Here is a 23,006-nt window from a genome sequence, read left to right on the forward strand (position 1 = left end):
GCTTCTGCAGTTCCTTTTTTCATGACTATTCATTTTGGATGTCTTCAGTACAAAAACATCCATCTCAAAGGCATAATCAAACAGGAAATCTAGCAGCTTTTCCTGTTTGAATTTTTTTTTTATTTCTTTATTCAGTTTTATCAATTTTACAAGAAACATCTTGATTAAGATAGTATCACCAAAATAAGAATATTACAAAATCATTAAAGAGGAAAGTAAAATGTCATAGTTTCGAACAACAACAAAAAAAACAGGGAAATGAACGTTTGACATCATTTTCAAAAATATGGCCATGCAGGTGTCCTTGTAGAATAGGAAGAGTAGCTTAGTTCAGTGGGTTGTAAGCCAAGGGACACAAGTTCAAACTCCATTATAACTCTTTTTTTTGCAAATGTGATCCCTCCAGGATCTGAAAAATACCTGAATGTACAGCACTTCTGTAGCCTTCAGGCGTGTTTGTTTATATATATAGTAGGTATTTTTCTGTTTCTGGAAGGCTCAAAATTATAATAATAATTAAAAAAGAGCTGAAATGAGACTTGAAACTGAGTCTCTTGGCTCACAGTCCACTGTACTAATCACAAAGCTACTCCTTTGATTTGATTATTCCTTTGTTCAGAATGGCCCTAATACCTGCAGCTGACATACCGTGTTTCCCCGAAAATAAGACACTGTCTTATATTAATTTTCGCCCTCAAAAATGCACTAGGCCTTATTTTCAGGGGCTGTCTTATTTTTTGGGGACACATCGGGGTTGGATCGGGGTCGCTCCACCCTCCCTCCGTCGCTCCCGGAACTAACCTTAAACGCCTCCTTTCACCTTCGCAGCAAGCAGCAGCAGGGCAGGCCACTCCTTCCTTCTGTGTTCCGCCCTTGCCTGACGTAACGTCCGCGAAGGCGGGGCACGGAAGGAAGGAGAGGTCTGCCCTGCTGCTGCTTGCTGCGAAGGTGAAAGGAGGCGTTTAAGGTTAGTTCCGGGAGCGACGGAGGGGGTCCCGGCGACCTCGGGTGGGGGGGGGGGCGGCCTTGTCCGGCTCTCAGCAGCCCTGCTTTAAAACAAAAATTTGCTAGGTCTTACTTTCGGGGGAGGCCTTATATCTACCAATTCAGGAAAACCTCTACTAGGTCTTATTTTCAGGGGATGTCTTACTTTCGGGGAAACAGGGTAGATCCTTGTTTTCTTTTCAGTTTCACTTTTAGGGGAGAGGGAGGGGGACAGCAATCACTGAGCAGAGGCATAGTCAGGTTTTGACATCAGGGGGAGCAAACTTTTATAAAATAGGCACCGGTTGGTGTCAGCTAGACAGCAGTGCCTGTGTTCTTCTCACGTGCAGTGGCTGTGGCGGGCAATGATTAATACAGGCTGTCTCTTTTGCATCTTGCCTACAAGGAAACAGGAAGTTACATCAGGAGACAGGATGCAGAAGAGATCCCTGGACTGGCCAGTGCAGGCAACCTGTCTTCTTAACTACAAGTAAAAATATTAAAATTGTGACCATCACCCCAGGAACAGCACATATATACTCCTTCCATTGGTGGACTCTTTATTTAAACCAGATGGGCTTTTGTTTGTGTTGTGACTCTACAGGATGTGGAGACCACTAGTCCTGAGCATTTTTATTTTGTGTGAGAAGTGCCACCAAAGGCGGCCCAGCCTCCTTTCAAATAGGACCAGACAAATAGAACTCAAAACTCTGCAAAATGACACCCAAAACCTATACTGAAAACTTACAACACCATAATAGCCCTAACCCACTTTTGAAAAGACGGTGCTATAAATATTACACTGGGCCTTAGAGTAGTTTCCCTGGGTGGTCCTGGATTACCCCCATGCCATTCAGATTTTCAGGCTATCCACAATGAATTTGCATGTAATGAAGGCAGTATATGCAAATCAATTTCATGCATATTTATTGTGGATATCCTGAACACCTGACTGGCAAGGGGGTACTTCAGGTCCAATTTGGGAAACTGCCCTAGAACACCAAACTTACCACACCATAACAGCCCTAACTCACCTATGAAAAGACAGTGCTATATATATTACACTGGACTGTAGAGCACCAACGTACCTACTGTTGGGAAACTGGAACAAGCTGCACTGTTACACATTCCTACACAGACACCACATGCTAGCAGAATCCTTCATCTCAGTCGCACATGCAGAACATGGACAGACTACAGAATAAGGAGCCACAAAAAACATCCAAACAGAAGTTGAAATAGAGACCCCCTTCCACTCTGCCCAAGAAAGCCAGACTCAGTGCAATACTGGTAAAAGAGAAACAGAATGCATTTTCTCCTGTACTTTGCAAAATAAAAATACAAGAAAGAAAAAATGTACATTTTACAAAGCAGGTACATCTCAGTCCTTACATAGTATTACATAAAAATAATTTTTTTCTTTTCTACCTTTGTTGTCTGGGAATTTAATTTTCTAATTGGGTTGGTCCTAGTCTCTTTTTTTCCACGTTCCAGGTTGGCCTTTCCACTTCTCTCTCCTCTTTTCTTCTTCCTTTCCTTATCTGCATCTGTCTGGCATTGATCTTTCATTTTATGTCCCCACTATCAAATAGCTGTGTACCTCTGTATTTTTTTTCCTGAACTGCTGACTTAGAACATAAGCGTACTGAGTAGCCATACTGGGTTAGACCAGTGGTCCATATAGCCCAGTATCCTGTTTCCAACAGTGGCCAAGACAAGTCACAAGTACCTGCAGAAACCCAAATCGTGGCAACATTCCATACTACAAATCCCAGGGCAAGCAGTTGCTTCCGATGTCTGTTTCAATAGCAGACTATGGACTTTTCCTGCAGGAACTTGTCCAAACCTTTTTTAAACCTAGAACGTTAACAGCTGTTACCACATCCTCCGGCAAAGAGTTCCAGAGCTGGTGTTATAAAGATGGAATATACTGAATTTAAATGGAAGTAAAATTAAACTCTTTCATTGGGATATATGAAATCACATCTTCACTTCATCTGTTTTGTAGAAGTTTTTACATTGTAGATACACAAATGGATTATTCTGTTTTGAGAGACGTTTCAGGGACAAGTGGTTTTATAAGTTAAAAAGAAATATTTTGTTTCATGCAGATTTCTTCTGTTTAAACATAACTAAACAGGCTATAAATCCATAATGTAGTCCATTGGTTTTCTTATATTTTGTTCCTGTGATGACATATACTGTGCCAAAAATGAAAACTCTTCTCTCTATCAGGTCAATAATAAAAGGAACTGATTGTGAACACTATCAACCCTAAAAGGTTGTTTTGTGGCTGTACATTAGGAATTGTGATGTTGAATAAATAAGTGTATGTTTGTATCCCTAGTCATGGATCCAAAGTTTATATAATCCTTCAAGAAAGTCAGTTAATTGTTTAACTTATTAGTGGAGCATAACCACAGAGGCATGGTATGGTCGCATTTTCACTATGGTAATACCAGAGCCCAACTAAAGAACAAGTTATTTTGAGTTAGTCTTCACTGGATCAAACTTGCTTTCCTTGTGCCATAACCATAGAATTCAGTTATATCATGGAAGTAAGTTGAGATTAGCTTATATACTAACTGGGATTTAAAACTTTAGTGATGCCACTTGTCCTGAAATCATAGCCATAAGTATAGACAGTTATTCAAATATTATCACGTGCACACACCAGAACAGGCAACTATACACACGTTGCAAAACAACAACTTCACTAGAACAGAGCAACATTAAAAAAATCCACAGCATGAAAATGTTTAAAGAGCTAACTTGATCAAACGATCTTCTCCATCATTGGCAAAAAACCTTCCCAATATTTATATTTTTAATAGATCTATTCTTGTCACTTTTTTGGGTTTTTTTTTTCCGTTTTATTCTTTAATCAATCAAAAAAAAGTCTGAGAAAAATCTCTTATGTTCTGTTCAAATTCTACAGCGTACATCCAAAACTTTTTATTTTCTCATTTCCATCTTCTAAAATTCTAGACAACAGATGTACAGATCAGCAGGACCCAAAGCAGTCCAAAACAAGTGAAATCAGAAACAACAGTTTATACCTAATTGTTCAACCGCCCTTAGGATTCATTCACCTTTGCATTTAAGGATTAAATAAATATGTAATAGTTAGTAGCAATAATGAAACAATGGTGTATTATTCAGTAGTAAGCAGCCTGAGCCAACAGATTTATTTTCCACTGAATATAATTAACTTAGTATTAACTTGGCAGCTAATAGTGTGCTGAACAGGACGATGTTAGCACATTTAGACTGACTGGACAGAACTTCTGCATGAAGGACTCCCTCCCTTCATTATTCAATCCCTCTCCGTGAAATAGTAGTAATAAAAAAGGCAAGTGCATTTTTATAATATACCACTGCAATCCACAAACAAAAGGAGCAAGTTCCCACATGCCATAATCTTTTGATGTAGACACAGGAAAAAAAGATGTTAAATGCTCCCAGGTTTCAACCTAATTAATTGTTTTTTTAAAAATTATACTAAATAGTAAGTCTGATTGTTAAGCACCTGAAAACATCTCTACATGAATACAGGGAGTCCTTATAGCCAGCCCCTCCAAATGACATGATTTAGAAGAAAGCAGTACTCTAACCCATGAAACCAAAACATCCTCTGTATACACATAACTATGCTGCACAAGCCGGCATGCTTAAAAATATAAGAAAAGAAGATCAAATAAAAATGCTACCAGCAATTAAAATCAACAATGTTGATACAGCAGCTCCTCCTAGATTTGCTTGCTTTGAGTTAACAGCTGTGGGGAGCAGAGAAAAGGGAGACAGTACAGGCAAAAGGTAAAAGACGGCTACAACGGTGGCTTGCCTTTCAATGTTTTGAGTTCGACGGTCGACCTCTACTACTACTACTTGGCTGCAACAAAAATGAAGGCATGTGCGAGGCCATAGCCCTATGCGCGCCAGTGGTGCATCTGCTGGTTTCCTTCCTCTGCTTGATTCCTCCCAAACAGGAAGTTACATCTTTGGTGGGAGGGGCGAGGAGGGAAATTGGCAGAGAGGCGGCAGGAGCACTTGAGTGGCATTCACAAGGTGGGTGGAGGATTGCACCATGACAGTGCAAGCAGTCTTCACGTAATTGCGAACCCTATCTCTCAATCAACGCTGTATGTAAGGAGTTCCTCTCAACGCGAAGGCGGGGGTTTGGCTGCGTGTAGGTCACCCAGTCAGGGGCAGGGAAGGGATGCTCGCAGTTCCTCCAGGCTGCTGCAGACTCAAAAGGTAGCACAGCGACCGGGAGGAAAAGATTGTTTAGGGGAGAGACCGCTCCCCCTGCGCCCCCCCCTAGCTACGCCACTGTCACTGGGGAATTAAGGAGGGGTCATGCCTTAATTCCTCTGGTAGTCAGTTGTTTGGACGTGACTGAAACAGGTCTAGATAAAAATGCCCTCCTTTTTAGACACAGACGTTTCTTCCTATTCAAAAATTGCTGTCAGATGTCCTACTTTTGGGCCCTCCCTAGTCCTGCCCAAAACACGCTCACAACACACCCACAACATGTCCCTTGCTATTTGGATGAACTGCAGTGTGAAACATCCAAATTCAGGGGCTCCACTAAGCATGCTTACCGCACGCTAAAAAACTATACCATGGGACATGCTCAGGCATTTCGCTGTAGTTCTAGGAGTGGCATGCCATGTAGAGGGTAGGCATGCCCTGCGCTGATCAGTTAATGCATGTAAATCGCCATATGCCACCTATTAGCACGAGGTCAGGGCATGAGCCTTTACCGCCTACAAAATAGGTGGCGGTAAGGGCTCATGCAGCAATGGCCACACACTAATTATGAAATTAGCACATAACCATTAATGGAAAAAAAACTGTAGCCATTTTACAGCTGCGCTAAAAATTGCGTAGGCCAATTTTAGCGTACCTTTGTACAGGGCCCCTCTGAATTTTTAGCAGATGTGCATTTTAAGAAGTCCATCTGCTTTGAAAATGAGCACCTTAATCTCTGTGCTAATATTGATGCCTGTATTAAAATCCTGACTGAGTAATTATATAGGCCTATAAGAACCTAACAGTTCAGTGTCCCTTCTTGGCTTTGGAAGTACAACTATGTAAGCATTATTTGTCACGGTTCCCAGTGAGCGTTGCTTGTGCACTGCCTTGTACTTCTCCCTAAATGATCTTCCTTATAAATCTCCCATAATCATGTAAAATTTGAGGCCTAATCTATCAGGACCCGGCGTCTTTGCCATTCAAAGTTTTTATAGTTTGGGGATTTCTAGCTCCATTATAGGCCATTTTAACTGTCGTAACTGTTATTGCATCAGTGTAGTCAACTCCAAACCCTGACAAAGTGTCTCCTTTTGGGCTATCTCACAGATTTTCATAGAAAATTGAAAATTCTCTTAGTATTTCACTCTCAATGGTGTATAAGTGACCCAGCTGCCCTTTATCCATGTGACATACTGCTTGGCTGTATATTGTTTAAGTAAATTGCGAGAAGCTCTCCTGTCTTGTTGCCCCTCCAGTGGAGGTTGTATGTATATAACTGTATAACCCTAACTGCCCTCAGATCAAGAAAAACATTTAGCTTTCCTTTCACTACTAGTCACTGCTATCAGCATCTCACAGACCCACAATGTGATCCTTCTGAGGGATGGTTGGCAAGTTCCCTGTCCCTTTTTCTTCTGATTCTCACTGTATATGATATAATCTTTCCCCAACATTGCTTTCATGGCTGCTGCGTATGCTTGTGAAATCACCCCTCAAGTAGCATTATCCCTTTCATATTCTGAGCAAGTTTGCCTCAAATAACTTTGAAATCTTTATTTAAATAGAGTAGGGCTCATTGTCCAAGTAATATGTGTCCAATATTGCTGCCAGACAAGGGTTATCCACCACAACGACTAATCTGAAATGGTGACCTCTTCTATACCTGTTTGCCCCAGTTCTGGAAACAATAATTGATCATTAAGAAGGTAAACTAGTGTCACATAAAGTTTAAGAGGACTGGAATAAAACATGTAGGGTCTCTTTTACTAAGCTGCACTAAAAAGGGCCATGTGCTCTGGTTTTCCCATCTGCTGAGGCTACTTTTAGCATGGCTGTAAAATGGTTGCATTTCCATTTTGTCTATTAATGGCCAGGTGCTAATTTAACATATGGCTATTAGCACATGAGTCCGTGCCAATACCTATTTAGTAGGTGGGAAGGGCTCGTGCACTAACCATGCGCTAATTGGTTGGTTTGTGTGTATGCCAACTCTCTGCCCCCCTAGTGCACCCTGTGGTAATGCATTTTGGCATGCAGGAAGCATGCGGTAGTGCATATAGCTGTTTAGTAAAAGGACCCCATAATCAGACTTATCAACGTGTAATAATCTCCACAAATCTGTCATTAAAAAGTTCACCCCCTTACTGTCAATGTCACCTGCTTTCTTTCTGGAGGGCCTGCAGACTGTTGTGAGGTCACTAATAATGTTGAAATCCACACCTATAACCCTTGAATAGCCCATGTATGGCAACGATAGCACCACCAAATGGGGGAAAAACTTTTGACGGTATAAGTTAGGAGTGTAAATGTTACAGATCCCCTACATTCTTCCTTCAAGCTGTCCTGCCATGATAACAAAGCAGCCTTCTTGGTCTTGCATCACTTTATATACATAGTAACATAGTAAGTGACGGCAGATAAAGACCTGAATGGTCCATCCAGTCTGCCCAACAGTCACATTCATTCTCAAATCAAGATTAAATCAACAATGACCGTGATATTATATACCTGATCATGGTCTTTCTTTGGTGTTTCTGGGACATAGACCATGGAAGTCTGCCCAACTCTGACCTTGTGTACCAACTACTGGAGTTGCCGTTAAAGCCCACTCCAGCCTATCCAAACCTGTCTTGTCATTTGCGGGACAAAGACTGTAAAAGTCTGCCCAGCACTGTCCTCACGTTCCAAATTATTAGAGTTTCTGTCAAAGCTCTCTCCAGCCCATCCTAAACCGGATTGCTGTATGTGGGATTCAGACTGTACAAGCCAGCCCAGCACTGGCCTTATTAGATGCAGCCAGTGTAACCAATGCAATAATTTTATGAATTAATATGGCAAATTTTCTTTGTCTACTATTAAAAAGGGGGAAATCTAGTTCCCCCATCCAGTCCCTCTGTAGTTTGAGGTGCTTTGACAGCTAAGTGTATTTCCTACAGAAATATGAAATCTGTGTTTTGTTTTTTTCAAATGTCCCAGAATTTTAGTGTAATTTGCTGGAGAGTTCACTCCTGACACTTTAAGTGCTGTTATTTTTGTATTAACCATTAGAATCCACAAATACAGATACAGAGGTCTCCCAGCAGAAACTCCTCAGATCCATTCTGCCCCCATCCATGTATTAGTATCCTTGTCTCCCCATGCCCTCCCATCCCCTTTTCCCCACCATTTCTGGTATTAGTTATAAAACTCTTCACTCTAACCCCCCCCCCCCCACATCCCATCCATCCTCTCCTCCCACACAAATCCCTTTGCCTTCCATATATGCTCTCTCAATCCAGCTCTCTCACATACCTACACCAAGCACTCTCCCACAATACCTCCTGTCTTCCCCATCTTCCATTCACTCCACCACCTTTCCAACATGTCAGACTTGTTTCCCCTGATCCCTCCCCCAAAATAACATTTTAACATTGACTCAATGAATTCTGCTGCTATATTTTGGTCTGGCACAAAAGTTTCTCAGTACAAGCTGCACAGGGTGATTTCCTTCAAAAGTGCTCTCTGTGCTGCACACATCTGCCTAGTTAAATGCAGCCAGAACAAGAACACTGTCCCGTTGTCCCTTACATATTATCCATACCACTATTTTCAGGGTTCATTTCAGGGGAACAGTCGCTAAGCACAATGGTTTGCACCAGCAGAAAAAGGAAGGTGTTAATACCTTTGTACAAGTTGATTTGGTTTGATATATTCACTTTATATACCGCCTTACACAAAAAGGCACCAAAGCGGTTTACTTAGTTACTTAAAAAAAAACATACAGCAAGAAATTACAATTTTAGAAACAGTTAAAAATAAAGAAAACAAATAAAATGCAATGCATAATTGTAATTGATCATTTTTGCATTATATACTGGTAATATTTTTCAGACAAAATTATGAGTATAGAACCAAGTCTTTACAGTTTTTCAGAATTGTAAATAATTAGTCAAGCTTCATATATCCACTGGTAACTGATTCCAGAGCAAAGGACCAAAGTAAGAAAACACATATGTCCTGGTAGACATCAGCTTAACAGAAGATAAAGAAGGAAGCTTCAACAAGGTGAGCTGGGAAGATCAAAGACTTCTCAACCTGGAATATTGTGTTTGGTTCTAGAGGCTGTGTCTTGCTAAGAAGAATTGATGTGGTCCAGAGGAAAGCGATGAAAATGATATCAGGGTTGCGCCAAGAGATGTATGAGAAGAGACTTTTGATGACCCGACAGTAGCGGTTCCCATGGCATATTTTAAGACCCCTTTCAAAATTGTGGCACATTAGGTTCCCACTATGAAGTGGGGCAAGAAGTTATCTGATAAGCTACATCTGGGCCTACCTGTCAGGGATGTTGCTATTATATACATGTGGGAGAACACTCAGTGCTGCATTTCTCTCTCAAGGACCCCATTGGAATCATTCATTCTGCAGACACAGTTTAAACAGACACTACAGTACAAACAAAATCAAAACAGTCCCATCTGGAATAGAACTTATAACACACCTCCCCTAGTCATTATCTCAACAGTGCTTGCTATTGTGGAAGACGCTCCATAAAACCTCTATTCATCAGATGTGGTAAAAATTAAATTGCGGTTGTGATAGGTTACTTTCGTTCTCACTGGGTATTGCAATGGAACCTCAGACCTCGCTAGTATAGCCGTGCACAGTATGATGCCTGGTTTCCTTTGCTCTGTAACTCTCACCAAAAAGTCCTGAAAGCGCAGCAGTTTATTGCCCTTATACTCCAGTGACTTGTGATCTCTGTACATGTCCAGCAGCTTACTTTTATCTGTGTAGTTGAGCATCCATGCAATCATAGGTTTGGGCCTTCTCCTGTGCTCCTGGTGGACCCCTATGCAGTGCACCCACTCAACCTTTAAAGGCATTTGCTCCATGTTGAAGCCTAGGGTCTCTGGTAGCCACATTTCCATCAATGGCCACAACTCCTTATCAGTCACTGATTCTGGAATGCCTGTGATTCAATTTTCCTGTTTGTTGACTTGCTCCACTAATTTATTTTTACATTGGTTCTCTAAAGCCTGCGAGCAGGCCTCCACCTTGCTCCTCTACTTGTTTCAGGTACTGCACCTTTCCCATCCAAATTTTCTTTTATTTCATCTATTGAGGCATGTGGCTTTGAGAGTTTGTCTTCCAAATTTTTGGAGTAGTTTTTTTTTTGGTCGTAATATTTTTATTAAATTTAAAAGAGAATAACAGAAGACAATTCAGTGTAACAGTACAACAGCATACAAATTGCAAACATCATGTAAAGGACAGAAGAGTGAGAGAGTGGAGAGGAAAAAAAGAAAAACATTTCTCATCAATCATCTGTAAAGTAGGACAATAAAAAAGACCACGTCTCCTTATAAGTGATATAGCGACATGACTTTTTAGCCAGAAAGGTATCATATTTATAAGTCTGAAATACCAAATTCCACCATTCTTGATATGTGACTTGACCCAGGGTCTTCCAGTGCCCAAAAACTACTTTCAAGGCTAAAGTGAGCAAAGTATTAACAAGTAAGAACATTGGTCTCTGAGCAACACATATTTATACAGCATGGGACCATTGAAATGAAATATATCTGTTAAAGTGAACCAGACATCAGTCCAAAATGATTGAAGGCATACACCAACATAAACTGGGAATGGATGGATTAATGGTATGCGACCTGAGGGGCGTCCATAAGGACCGGTGCATAAAAAAATAAAGGGACTGCATGATGGCCACAGACCTGAAACACTGAGCGCCAGAGCTGCATCCAACTGCTATCAGAAATGGGCTACTGAATATCTTGTTCCCAACATCTACGCAAGCCCAGACATGTAATGGAAGATTTACGTAAAAAGAAAGTGTAAACGTGCGATGCAACATGTCTTGTTGACTGAAGACGTGGCTACATCAACAAGGTCAGGGGAATGAAGCAGCATGGTAAGTTGTAAGTCGCTTTTTTTCAACATGGAGCTAAGTTGTAACCACTGATAGAAATGGGAGTTCAATAAGGGGAAGTCAGCCTGCATAGCTGAAAACGGCTTCCAGGTATGAGTATTTAAATCAACAAAATGACCAAGTTGCCATATACCGATTCGTTGCCAGTGAGACCAGGAAACCTGCTTTTTACCAACTGTGAACTTAGGGTTATTCCAGACGGGCATGGAGTAGTTTTTAATAAGATTTTTACTTCTTCCTCCTGCAGAGTGATGTATGGGTGAGTTGCCTGCTCTGTCACCATCTTGCCCATGGACTCTCTCAATTTCTCTCATGCAGTGCGCTGTGGCTTCATTGGCATACCTCCCAGTCAAGGATTCCAAGTTCACTCTAACGCCATTCACTACAAAGCAAGGGTTGATAGTCCCTATAATAGCAATTTTATCAGGTTTTCAGATGGTCAGGAATGGAGCCAGGGCTGAAGACATCGGTTCAGGTTGCTGCCATTTCACAATCCCCCCCCCCCCCCACACACACACACATTTATTTTCAAACATAGAAAAAAGGTTGGTGGAGTTTTCAGAGCTTCCTTAGCTCTTCTTTTGGTCATATGAGCCATTGACCCTGTGGAGGCTGATATGCCATACAGCATTTTGCTTAATGCAGGTGTACCTTGGGTTTGAAAAGGATGGGAAACACTGCAGTAGGTAATCTTTTGAACCATGGGACTTCCTGAGAGCAATATCTAAAGATCCATCCTAGGGATTAGCCTTGAGCACAGCTTCCACCATTCTCCTAACCTTGGTTAGCCCAAGTGATGGGATCTGGACTCAGGAACTCAGGGCCGGTCTTAGCAAGTGCGGGGCCCTGTGCAGACCAATTTGATGGGGCCCCACCATAGCTCCGTCCCCACCCTAGCTCCACCCCATTGATAAGATTATTCCATTTTTAGAAAATTTTTTATTTATGCAATTTCAAATAAAGACAAATGAAGCTAAACTTGTACAAAAAAACTGATTGAAATAATAAACCCAATGCTATCATGAACCCCCCCCCCCTCCCCAGAAATTCAGTTCAAGTCCACTACAATTAGTAGCCTAGTGGTTAGGGTGGTGGACTTTGGTCCTGGGGAACTGAGTTCGATTTCCACTTCAGGCACAGGCAGCTCCTTGTGACTCTGGGCAAGTCACTTAACCCTCCATTGCCCCATGTAAGCCGCATTGAGCCTGCCATGAGTGGGAAAGTGTGGGGTACAAATGTAACAAAATAAAAAATAACAAAGGAGAGTAAAGGAAAAATACTAAGAAAAGATCCAGTACTTTCAAATTCCCATATTTTTAATTTAAAAAGGTTCCTTGGAAATTGATTTTATATGTGCTCTTTTCCTCTCCTAAGCTGAACATGCTTAGAGAAATGCCCCTCTTTCTTGAGGCTACAATGCTATTTGCTTTGGAAACTCAAATTCTCCTAAATACACATGATCTGGCCAGCTTAGCAAGATAAGTACCTTTAGATGGACAATTTTTAGTCTGCCCACTTGGGATTCTTTAGGTTTTCAATAACTTTGGGCAAATTAACAGTAAAGTCCGACACTACTAGTAGCCCTCTCCACTTGCCCCTGTCCCCAACCCTCACATTCACGCACCACTTTAGCTAACCTCTTGATCTTTTCCTGTCACTGCCCTTCATAAAACACTGAATTTTGACTTAATCACTGATGGGAGAATAATAGACTACTGCAATAGTATTTACCTTTAAAATGGCACAAAAGGGGTTTGAAACTTCCTTCTTCCTTATAAGAAAAGTTATCATCATACCTGGCTTGCCTTTGAATGGCAGTGGCACAAACTTGCTCGAGCTCCACTTGACTGTCTTTATTTATTTTTAAGTGACACTCACTCGCACACCGGCTCACCTCCGACCAGGCTCCAGGCAGCTTTCCCGCTCAGTGACTCCAGCCCGCCAAACAGGAAATACCTCATCAGAAGGCGGGACATTGAGCGGGAAGTGAAACGCTGGGGTGAGCCGTCGCTGCAACTCTCTGTCGGGAGCCGGGTCCGTCGTGGTGGCGCTGCAACTGTCTGTCTGGGCCATCGGTGCAACTGTCGGGGTCCGGGGAGGCTGCTGATGGCGGACACAGCGGGGGTGGGCACCGTGCCGTAATGTGGTGGGAGCAGAGCGGTGGCGGCCGAGCGGGATCGTGATGCAGTCGTCCGAGCAGGGGTCGGTCGGAGGCAGAGTTGAGGCACGCTGCGCGGGGTCCCCCTAAGCGTGGGGCCCTATGCGGCCGCCTTGGTCGCCTCTGCCTAAGACCGGCCCTGTAGGAACTGAATCCCAGTCTTATGCAAGTAGACTGACCTCTAAAAATACCTCCAGAATGATTTTTACAAATTTTTTAATACATATTTTAGCAGATACTTTAGAGTACTAGTAACAATTATGTGCTACAAATTTGTTAAGATACTTTTCAAACCCCAACGCCAAAACCATATATTTTTTCCACTCAAGGTACCTACTAAAGGCGAATCACTCAATTACATTACTGTGGACCTCAGCAGTGACTTGTTTCACATAAGGACACAGCTTTATGACTCGCTGATCTCATCATTGGTCCAACTCAATATTATTTTGTCTTTTTCCTAAAAAAGAATTTTTATTAGTAGTATTACTATTATTATAATTATCACTCATTGATGAAACTTTAGAATTCAGCACTTTTATGTGCTATTAACCTCTAACAGGACCACAGCCAACATTGGCCATGTTTCACCAATGCTGCATCAGGGCTCACTCCTGAAAAACAAAAGTAAAATAAGTATATATTTAAAACAAATTTGTTAAGAACATAAGCGTAGCCATACTAGGACAGACTGAAGGTCCAATCAAGCCTGTTTCCAACAGTGGCCAATCCAGGTCACAAGTACCTGGCAAGATCCCAAAAGTAAAATAGATTTTATGCTGCTTATCCTAGAAATATGCAGTAGATTTTTCCAAGTCCATCTTAATAATGGCCTGTGGATTTTTCAAAAATTAACAAACCTTTTTTAAACCCTGCTAAGCTAACTGCTTTTACCACATTCTCTGGCAATGAATTTCAAAGTTTAAGTACACGTTGAGAGAAGAAATATGTTCTCTGATTTGTTTTAAATTTACTACTTAACAGCTTCATTGCGTGCCCCCTAGTCCTAACAAGCGATTCACTCTTTACAAAGTCCAAGAGGATCCAGCAAATTCTTCCCTGTACACTGCTGTTTTGTAATGTGGGGGATGATCAGAATCTCAGGTGAATTCTTTCACTGGCCCTTATGGCAGCATATATGAATATCCCCCTCCCCCTCGATATTCAGTGCTATTTAACAGGCCAGGAGTGGCTCCTGGCTGGTTAAATAGCAATTAGCTGGCTAAGCACTAATATTTAGTGCAAGATAGCTGGTTATTTCCATTGCGTATTAGCACATAGGACCTTATTTTATAATGGTTATGCTCCTAAATATATGCTTCTAAAGTTTATGCTCCTAATTTATGAGCATAATTTATTCTCCTAAATTTATTTTATTTATTTATTTATTTGTAGTATTTGTATCCCACATTTTCCCACCAATTTGCAGGCTCAATGTAGCTTACATTTGCCGTACTGGCGGTTACCATTTCCGGGTATCAGAATTACAAAAGACATTGCATTGAGGTGCATACTGTCGTGTTCTCGAGGACCTTGGCATTCTGTCAGGCTTCTTCCCCGGGAACCCTGGGTACGTGAGTCCTTGGACCACTGCCAAGGAGCTGCAGTGGCAGGCAAGATCACCTTCGGAGCAGAGAAGAGACAAGGCTGGACTGGAACCCCGGACTGGAGTCCTGCACTGGAACACTCGGGACTGGAACGCACCGGACCGGAACACACTGGAGTAGGCTTCACCTACGCTTAGCTGCCTTTCCCCGAGGGTTGAGCCCTCAGGTTCGAGCAGCCGGTAGGGCTTACAGGAAAACCAGAACTGGGACCAGCAACAGGAACAACCGGAGTCAGGATCCAGCAGTGCTCCCAGGTACCTAGGCTAAAGCAAGGCAGACAGGCAGGGAATGTCCGGGTTTAAAGTAGGCAGGTTTAAAGCAATGGTCAAGTCAAGGAACAAGGCTGAGGCTGGAGCTTCAGTATCAAGGAGTGCTGGCAACAGACTGAACAAGGGCTGGAGCTCCAGAAGCAAAAGAAAACACACACGGGAAAACCAGCAGGCTAAACACAAGAAGACTAGGAAACTGAACACAAGCTAACAAGAAAGCTATGCCCAAGCTAACCAGTCATACACTAGAAACATACACTAAGCAAACCCAGGAGAACTAGTAAGCTGTACACAGGCTAACAAGCAAAGCTGTGCCCAAGCTAACAAGTCATACACTAGAAACATACACAGAGCAATCTCAGGAGAACTAGTAAGCTGTACACAGGCTAACAAGCAAAGCTGTGCCCAAGCTAACCAGTCATACACTAGAAACATACACTAAGCAAACCCAGGAGAACTAGTAAGCTGTACACAGGCTAACAAGCAAAGCTGTGCCCAAGCTAACAAGTCATACACTAGAAACATACACAGAGCAATCTCAGGAGAACTAGTAAGCTGTACACAGGCTAACAAGCAAAGCTGTGCCCAAGCTAACAAGTCAAACATAGAAACTCACACAGAGCAAACAATGTAGCAGTGTACAGAGCACTCTACATACCAGGGCCCTTAGACGAAATGCACAGGCAAGGGCTGCAGGCTCTAAGTGATTAATAAAGCCTTTCAACACCAGAGGCACAGCTGCAGCAATCTCCTTGCCTCCAAACAAAGGCTTGACACACAGAGAAGTCAGCCCACAGGAAGGAACAGCGGGAGCCATCTTGAATACTGGCATAGAGGAGTCGGCAGCCATCTTGGAAGAGGCATAGCCCACACAGGTGAGGTCCAGTAAGGCAATCAGCACACAGAGCCAGAGAGAAACTAAGACAGACACAGAGACAAGCAGAAGCCAGCACAGCCACTGACTCCCAGAAAGAGGGTAAGAATGAGGGTGGTCACGGCCACAGACGTGACACATACATACATGGCAGATAAGAATACATTATGGTATTGCATAATGGTTCCTGAGTGTTAGATTGGGTTGTAACATTCATTAGGTCGTCGGCTATAGAAAGATCTTAATTGACATAGGGAATAGAATGGTATTTCTTGATCATTAGTAAACAAAGAGGTTAATCAGTCAAGTGATAAGAGTTCGTAATCTAGTTCATGTGTCGTCTTATTATTTAGTATGGAGGATGGATGTTATTGGTATGCCTTCTTGAACAAATCAGTTTTCAGTAGCTTTCGGAAGATAGGTCTTGTGTTGTTTTTATGGCCTTCGGTAGTGCGTTCCATAGTTGCGTGCAGATATAGGAGAAACTGGTTGCGTATGTGGATTTATATTTTAGTTCTTTACGATTGGGGTAATGGAGATTGAGGAATGTGCGTGCTGATCTTTTTGCATTCCTCATTGGCAAACCTATAAGGTCTGACATATAGGTCGGGGCTTCTCCATGGATGATTTTGTGGACCACGGTGCAGACTTTGAACGCAATTTGTTCTTTTAATGGGAGCCAATGTAGTTTTTCTCTTAGGGGTTTGGCACTTTCGTATTTCATTTTCCCAAATATGAGTCTGGCTGCTGTGTTTTGAGCGGTTTGAAGCTTCTTAATGATTTGTTCTTTGCATCCGGCATAGATGGCATTACAATAATCTAGATGGCTTAGCACCATTGATTGTACTAGGCTGCGGAATACTTCCCTTGGGAAAAAAGGTTTGATCCTTTTAAGTTTCCACATTGAGTAGAAAATTTCTTTGCTGTGTTTTTCGCATGGTCTTCGGTCAATTGTGACTCCCAGAATTTTCAGGCTGTCTGAGACCGGAAGGGTATAGTTTGGGGTGTTTATAGTATTGTGTTTATTTGTGTTATATTGTGAGGATAAGATGAGACATTGTGTCTTTTCTGCGTTTAGCTTAAGTGGAAATGCGTCCACCCATGAGTTCATTATCTGGAGGCTGTGTGTAATTTCCATTGTGATTTCGGTTATGTCGTGTTTGAACGGGATGTATATTGTGACATCGTCTGCGTAGATGTATGGGTTGAGTCCTTGGTTGGATAGCGATTTGGCTAATGTTGTCATCATTAGGTTAAACAGGGTTGGTGAGAGCAGTGATCCTTGTGGTACTCCACATTCAGGTTTCCATGGTGTTGACGTTTTTGAGTTTGAGATTACTTGATATGTTCTTGTTGTTAAGAAGCCTTTAAACCAATTTAGTACGTTTCCTCCAATCCTGAAGTAGTCTAGGATGTTCGAGAGTATTTGGTGGCTAACCATGTCGAACGCGCTGGACATGTCAAACTGTAGGAGCAGTATACTGTTCCCGGTTGCAATTAGTTGTTTGAATTTGGTTATGAGAGTGATTATCACTGTTTCAGTGCTATGGTTGGATCGAAATCCTGACTGTGATTCATGTAGTGTTGTGAATTTGTTTAGGTAGTATTTCCAATCTGACGAAGAAGGGCAACCTTCGAAAGCTAATCAAGAAATGTATTAAGTTATGTCCAATAAAAAGGTATCATCTTATTTTCTTTTCCATGTTTTATTTTGTTTGATTTCTATTGATAACCTTTAAGAGTGGACTAACATGGCTACCACACCTCTCTATTTAGGTAGTTAGTAAGTTGTTTGGTTACCATACTTTCCATTAGTTTGACTGTCAGGGGGATGGATTCTACTGGTCGATAGTTGGTTGTGTCATTTAATTTTTTCTTTAAGTCTTTGGGTATAGGTGTGAGTAGTATGTTTCCTTTGTCCTTGGGGAAGAGTCCGTGTTGTAACATATAGTTCAGGTGTGATGTAAGGTCTGTTATGAAGTGTTTGGGGGCGACCCTTATTAGGTTACTGGGGCAGATGTCTAGTTTGGAGTGTGCTTTGGAGAATTTGTTGATTGCTTGAGTGATGGTTTCTTCGGTTAGTAGAGCGAAGTTATTCCAGGTTCGATCTGCTGGGTATTCGCCGGGAGTTGGGTCCAGGCAGTCCATGAATTTTTCGTAGTCATTGGTATTGAGAGGTAGTGTGGATCGAAGTTTTATGATTTTTTCATTGAAGTATTTGGCCAGTTTGTCTGCCAATGGGGTGTCTGTACTATCTGTGGAAACCGGTGTGGTATCTATTAGTTTATTCACGAGTTGGTATAGTTTGTGTGCATCTTTGTAGTCTGGTCCTATTTTGGTTTTGTAGTACACTCTTTTAGTTTGTCTTATTGAGTATTTGTATTTTCTTTGCATTTGTTTCCATGCATTAAGTGTGTGTTCGTCTTTCATTTTTTTCCATGCTCGCTCAAATCTCCTAACTTGTGTTTTTAGTAATTTCAGTTCTTCGTTGAACCAAGGTATTGAGTTTTGTCTTCGTGTAATCCTTTTTTGTAATGGTGCAATTTTGTCTAGTGTAGTCTTGCATCTGTCGTCCCAGTTTAGTAAGTAGTGTTTGGAATCTGTATGAGTTGTCCATTCATTGTTGTATATCTGTTGCCAGAATGTTATAGGGTCGATTTGGCCTCTTGTAGTGTAGGTTGTGGGATCTTGCCTGGGTTGTGTACCTTTTTTCTGCCATTGTAGGGTGATGTTTAGTTTATAGTGATCTGACCATGGTATCTCTGTCCATTTTGTATCTGTTAGAGTAAGGTTTAGGTCTGAGGATAGTTTGTATGTGATAAGGTCAATTGTGTGTCCTTTGGCATGGGTGGCTTGCATTCTAGGCCAGCTGAGATCCCATAGCTGGAGGAAGTCTTTGCATTCCCGTACATTGGTTACATTAGGGTCTTCTAGGTGTATATTTATATCCCCAATTATGAGTAGGTTGGAGTTGGAAACACAAGTGTTCGATATGAAATCCATAAGGTGTGATTGGCAGTCTTGCCAATTACCTGGTGGTCTGTAAAACAAGATAACATTTAAGTTGTCAAGTAGGGCGGTATGGTTGATTCTAACTGAAGCGATTTCAGGTTTAGGTGTAATAGATTCTGCGGTTGCTGTTACAGTGATGTGAGATTTATAGATTAATGCTAGGCCTCCTCCTCTTTTTTCTTTTCTTGTCCAATGGGTAATTTTGTAGCCTGGGGGGCAAAGATCCAAAATTATGGGGTCCTTGTGGTCATGGATCCAGGTTTCGCTGATAATTAGTATAATCTATTTTGGTCATATACTCGTAATTTAGGAGCATAAATTTAGGAGCATAACCTTTATGGAATAAGGCCCATAGCAGCTAACCAGCTATATCGTGCACTATAACTGGCTAGCCGCAAATATTCAGCACTTTGCTGGCTAAGGTTAGCGGCCAAATAAATAGCAGGCTTATCCTTGACCACTATAAATTTAACTGGCCAGCGCTGAGTATTAACTTGGCTAGTTAAGTTTAAGCCGGCCACAAAAAAAAAAAAGGATATTCAAAGCCGGTCACCAGAAACAGCCCGACATTGACTATCTGGGTTCAGTGCAGATCGTGGCACCTTGCTTACCTGGGCTGAATATGAAGTAATGCTTATTTGGCACATGCTGAATACTGAACTATGGCAGTGACTAGGTTCCTGCTTTAAGAATGTTTGTAATATTAACATTATTTGAACCTGATGCTTCTAAAGTTTGCAATAAATGTACCATCTGTGTATTGCAGAAGCCAGCAGACAAATGCCAGCTGTACACATACTGTGGATATGGAGTTAATTTTGCACTGCTCCCTTGCACCTGCAGTAAGTAAATACAAATTCTACTAACTCAATTAAAGTACTAGTTATAATTCAGTTATCATACCTATAATTGGGAATGTGTCCACAAGTAGACTCTTCAATCATGATTGTGTGAGGATCCTCACTAATTAACATTTCCCCCTGATTTCATGCTCAGAGGTGGGGGTAGAGGTTAATGTGTCACACCTGAGGTGGTTAACATTATATGGGATGTATTTTTAAATTTTAGGGCCTTGTTTACTAAGATGTCTCTAGCATTAGCACGTGCTAAAAACGCTAGCACGCCTACATTGTGGCTTAGTAAACAGGGCCCTAAGATTGGTTTGAAGATTGAGACTTGGTTGGAAGTAGAGGAATTTAGAGCAATGGGTCAAACATTTGTCTTCCAGTATCTGGACTATTGCATGATATATATGGGCAAAATATATACACTAGTGTGTGTGTGTGTGAGAGAGTGAGAGTGTGTGTGTGTTTAGACCATCTGTTGGTATGTGATAAAAGCCACTAATCTGTACAATATGTGTTCCTGCCCAGTTAAACCATGCTGAACTGGCCATCCAGCAATATTCAATTTTCTGTTCATGCTCTTTAATCTCTTTCTCTAGGATATCTAGTAAAGAATTAATCTCTTTGTGTTTGTGGGCTGAATTTGAGATTATTTCACCTTGTACGGAAACCTTGAACACTTCCCATATAGTAAGGAGGTTAGATTCAGGCTGGATATTAAATTGAAAGAATTCCTTTATAAAATTCTGTATATGAGTTTGAGAAGCATCATCAGTGAATAATTTTATATTTAGTCTCCAAATAGAGGGATCTTGAAGGAGAGGATATTGTATAACTTAGAGAGACAGTGATGGCGGAATGCTCAGATATTACTATAGAATGTATTTTGGAATCGAGGATGGAGGTGATTTGGAAATTTGAAACTAGAAAGAAATCTATTATAGAAAAGGAGTGGTGTGGAGAAGAAAAGCAAGTGTAATGCTTTTCAAGGATCAACTAGGTTAAATTGAGTCATAAGTGATCACAGAGTATTATTAGCTTTAGTAGGCAACATGGAAGTGGTTGAGTATCTGTTTGTCTAGAGGGGTGTTAAAATCACCTGCCATATAGATGGGGAGTGGATCTATTTCAGATAGTTTATGAAAGAGGTGTGTAAAGAAGTCTGGGGAGTCTGTGTTTGGAGAGTAAACATTGACTAAAATGATTTGCTGAGGGGACACATGCACTTTGAGTATCAGCCATCTGCCATCATTGTCTTTAGTTTGCTCAAGAATATTAACCTGATGATCCATGTGAAACAGTACAGATACCCCATGTTTTCTGTCAAGAAAAGCGACATCCACAGATTATGAAATCCATGAGACAGAAGAAAGATAAGGCTGTAGGGTAGGCATATGTATACTTGATCTTGATTTGTCCTTGCCATTTTCAGGGTACAGACCACAGATGTCTGCCCAGCACTGGCCTTGTTCTCCAACTACTAAAATTGTCATCAAAGCCCCACTCCAGCCCATCCAAATCTGTCCAGCCACAATCAGGGCACAGACCGTAGAAGTCTGCCCAGCACTGACCTATCTGTCCAGTCACGATCAGGGCACAGATCGTCGAAGTTTGCCTGGCACTAGCCTTGTTCTCCAGTTACTAAAACTGAATTTGTCCAGCCATGATCAGGGCACAGACCATAGAAATCTGGCTTTGCTTCCCAATTACTGTTGCCATCTAATCACCGCTAATTGTTTGGTTCCATCCCTTCTATACAAGGTTCCTTTGTATTTATTCTATGCATTTTTGAATTCCATAGGCTTCATACACGAGGGCTTGTGTATCAGGAGCAGGAGGTCAGGTCCAGGGGAGAGAAAGGGGAGTCCACTAGACTACCAGGGATTTCTGTGTTGAAGGGAAGGAAGGGGTCCACTAGACTACTAGAGATTTGTGTGTTGAGGAAGGCGGTTGGATCTGTGTGTGGAAAGGGGGTTTACTAGGCCATGGTTGTTGGCAGGATAGGGGATATAAAGTCCAGCAATGTCAGAGATGCCAAGTCTCACTCATTAGAAGTGTATCACACTCATTTGAAACTTTTCTCACTCTCATACTCTTTAAGCCCTGTTTCTCACTCATCAGAGCTTCAGTACCAGTGCACTGATCTTGTTTTCCTCAGAGTGAAGCCTTGGAGAAGTAAACCAAGTGGTCCAACCAGTAAGAAGAAATCTGAGCACACCTTCATGCCTACTGTTTCCTCTTGCCCTTTCCCTTTTCCATTTACTGCAAGTACATGTGCTCTGAAACCGACATACATACTTTTAACTACTAGGTCTATCCAGTCTGCTCAATAAGATAAACTCATTGCATATGGTATGAAGTGATACATCATATGTATACCTGATCTTGATTTATCCTTGCCATTTTTAGGTCATAGACCGTAGAAATCTGGCCTTGTTCTAAAATTTCTGAAGTTGTTGTCAAAAACCCTGAATAACTCTACTCTAACCCATCCAAATCTATTCAGCCTCTATCTGGGCACAGATAGTAGAAGTCTGCCCAGTACCTACTTTCCTACTTAATCTCTGCTAAGTTTCTTTGGATCTGATTCTTCTAATCAGAATTCCTTTGTGTTTGTCCCACGCATTTTTGAATTCTGTTACCGTTTTCATCTCTATTACCTCCCATGGGAGAGCATTCCAGGTATCTACCACCCTCTCAGTGAAAAAATACTTTCTAACATTATTCCTGAGTTGGCTCCCTTTCAACCTCAATTCATGCCCTCTGGTTCTATCACCTTCCCATCTCTGGAAAAGGTTTGTTTGCGGATTAATACCTTTCAAATGTTTGAACGTCTATATCATATCACCCCTTGTTGCCTTTTGTCACCCCCACCCTCTAGTTTAAATATCTAGAAATATACTGTCTGAATTTCTTCCCAAGGATCCCTTTTCCCGTCATAGAAAGATGTAGCCCATCATTACAGTACAACCTATGATTTTGCCATGTACTGCCCCATCCTCCTGTGTATCTGAAACCTTCTTTACACCAAACTTTGAGCCACTTATTGCATTCCTTTTCTCCCTTTCCAC

General features: G+C 41.6%; 1 protein-coding gene across 1 annotated transcript in view; it reads left to right on the forward strand.

The window, feature by feature from the left end:
• The window catches only part of LOC115463719 (stimulated by retinoic acid gene 6 protein-like), a 393,767-nt gene that overhangs the window by 74,211 nt on the left and 296,550 nt on the right, over positions 1-23,006 (forward strand). Inside the window, exon 4 of the mRNA XM_030194443.1 lies at positions 19,857-19,932. Within this exon, the coding sequence (XP_030050303.1) occupies positions 19,857-19,932 (76 nt within the window). The remainder of the gene's footprint in view (positions 1-19,856; positions 19,933-23,006) is intronic.

Source organism: Microcaecilia unicolor, chromosome 2, assembly GCF_901765095.1.
Source record: "Microcaecilia unicolor chromosome 2, aMicUni1.1, whole genome shotgun sequence".
In the NCBI taxonomy this organism is placed as follows: domain Eukaryota; kingdom Metazoa; phylum Chordata; class Amphibia; order Gymnophiona; family Siphonopidae; genus Microcaecilia; species Microcaecilia unicolor.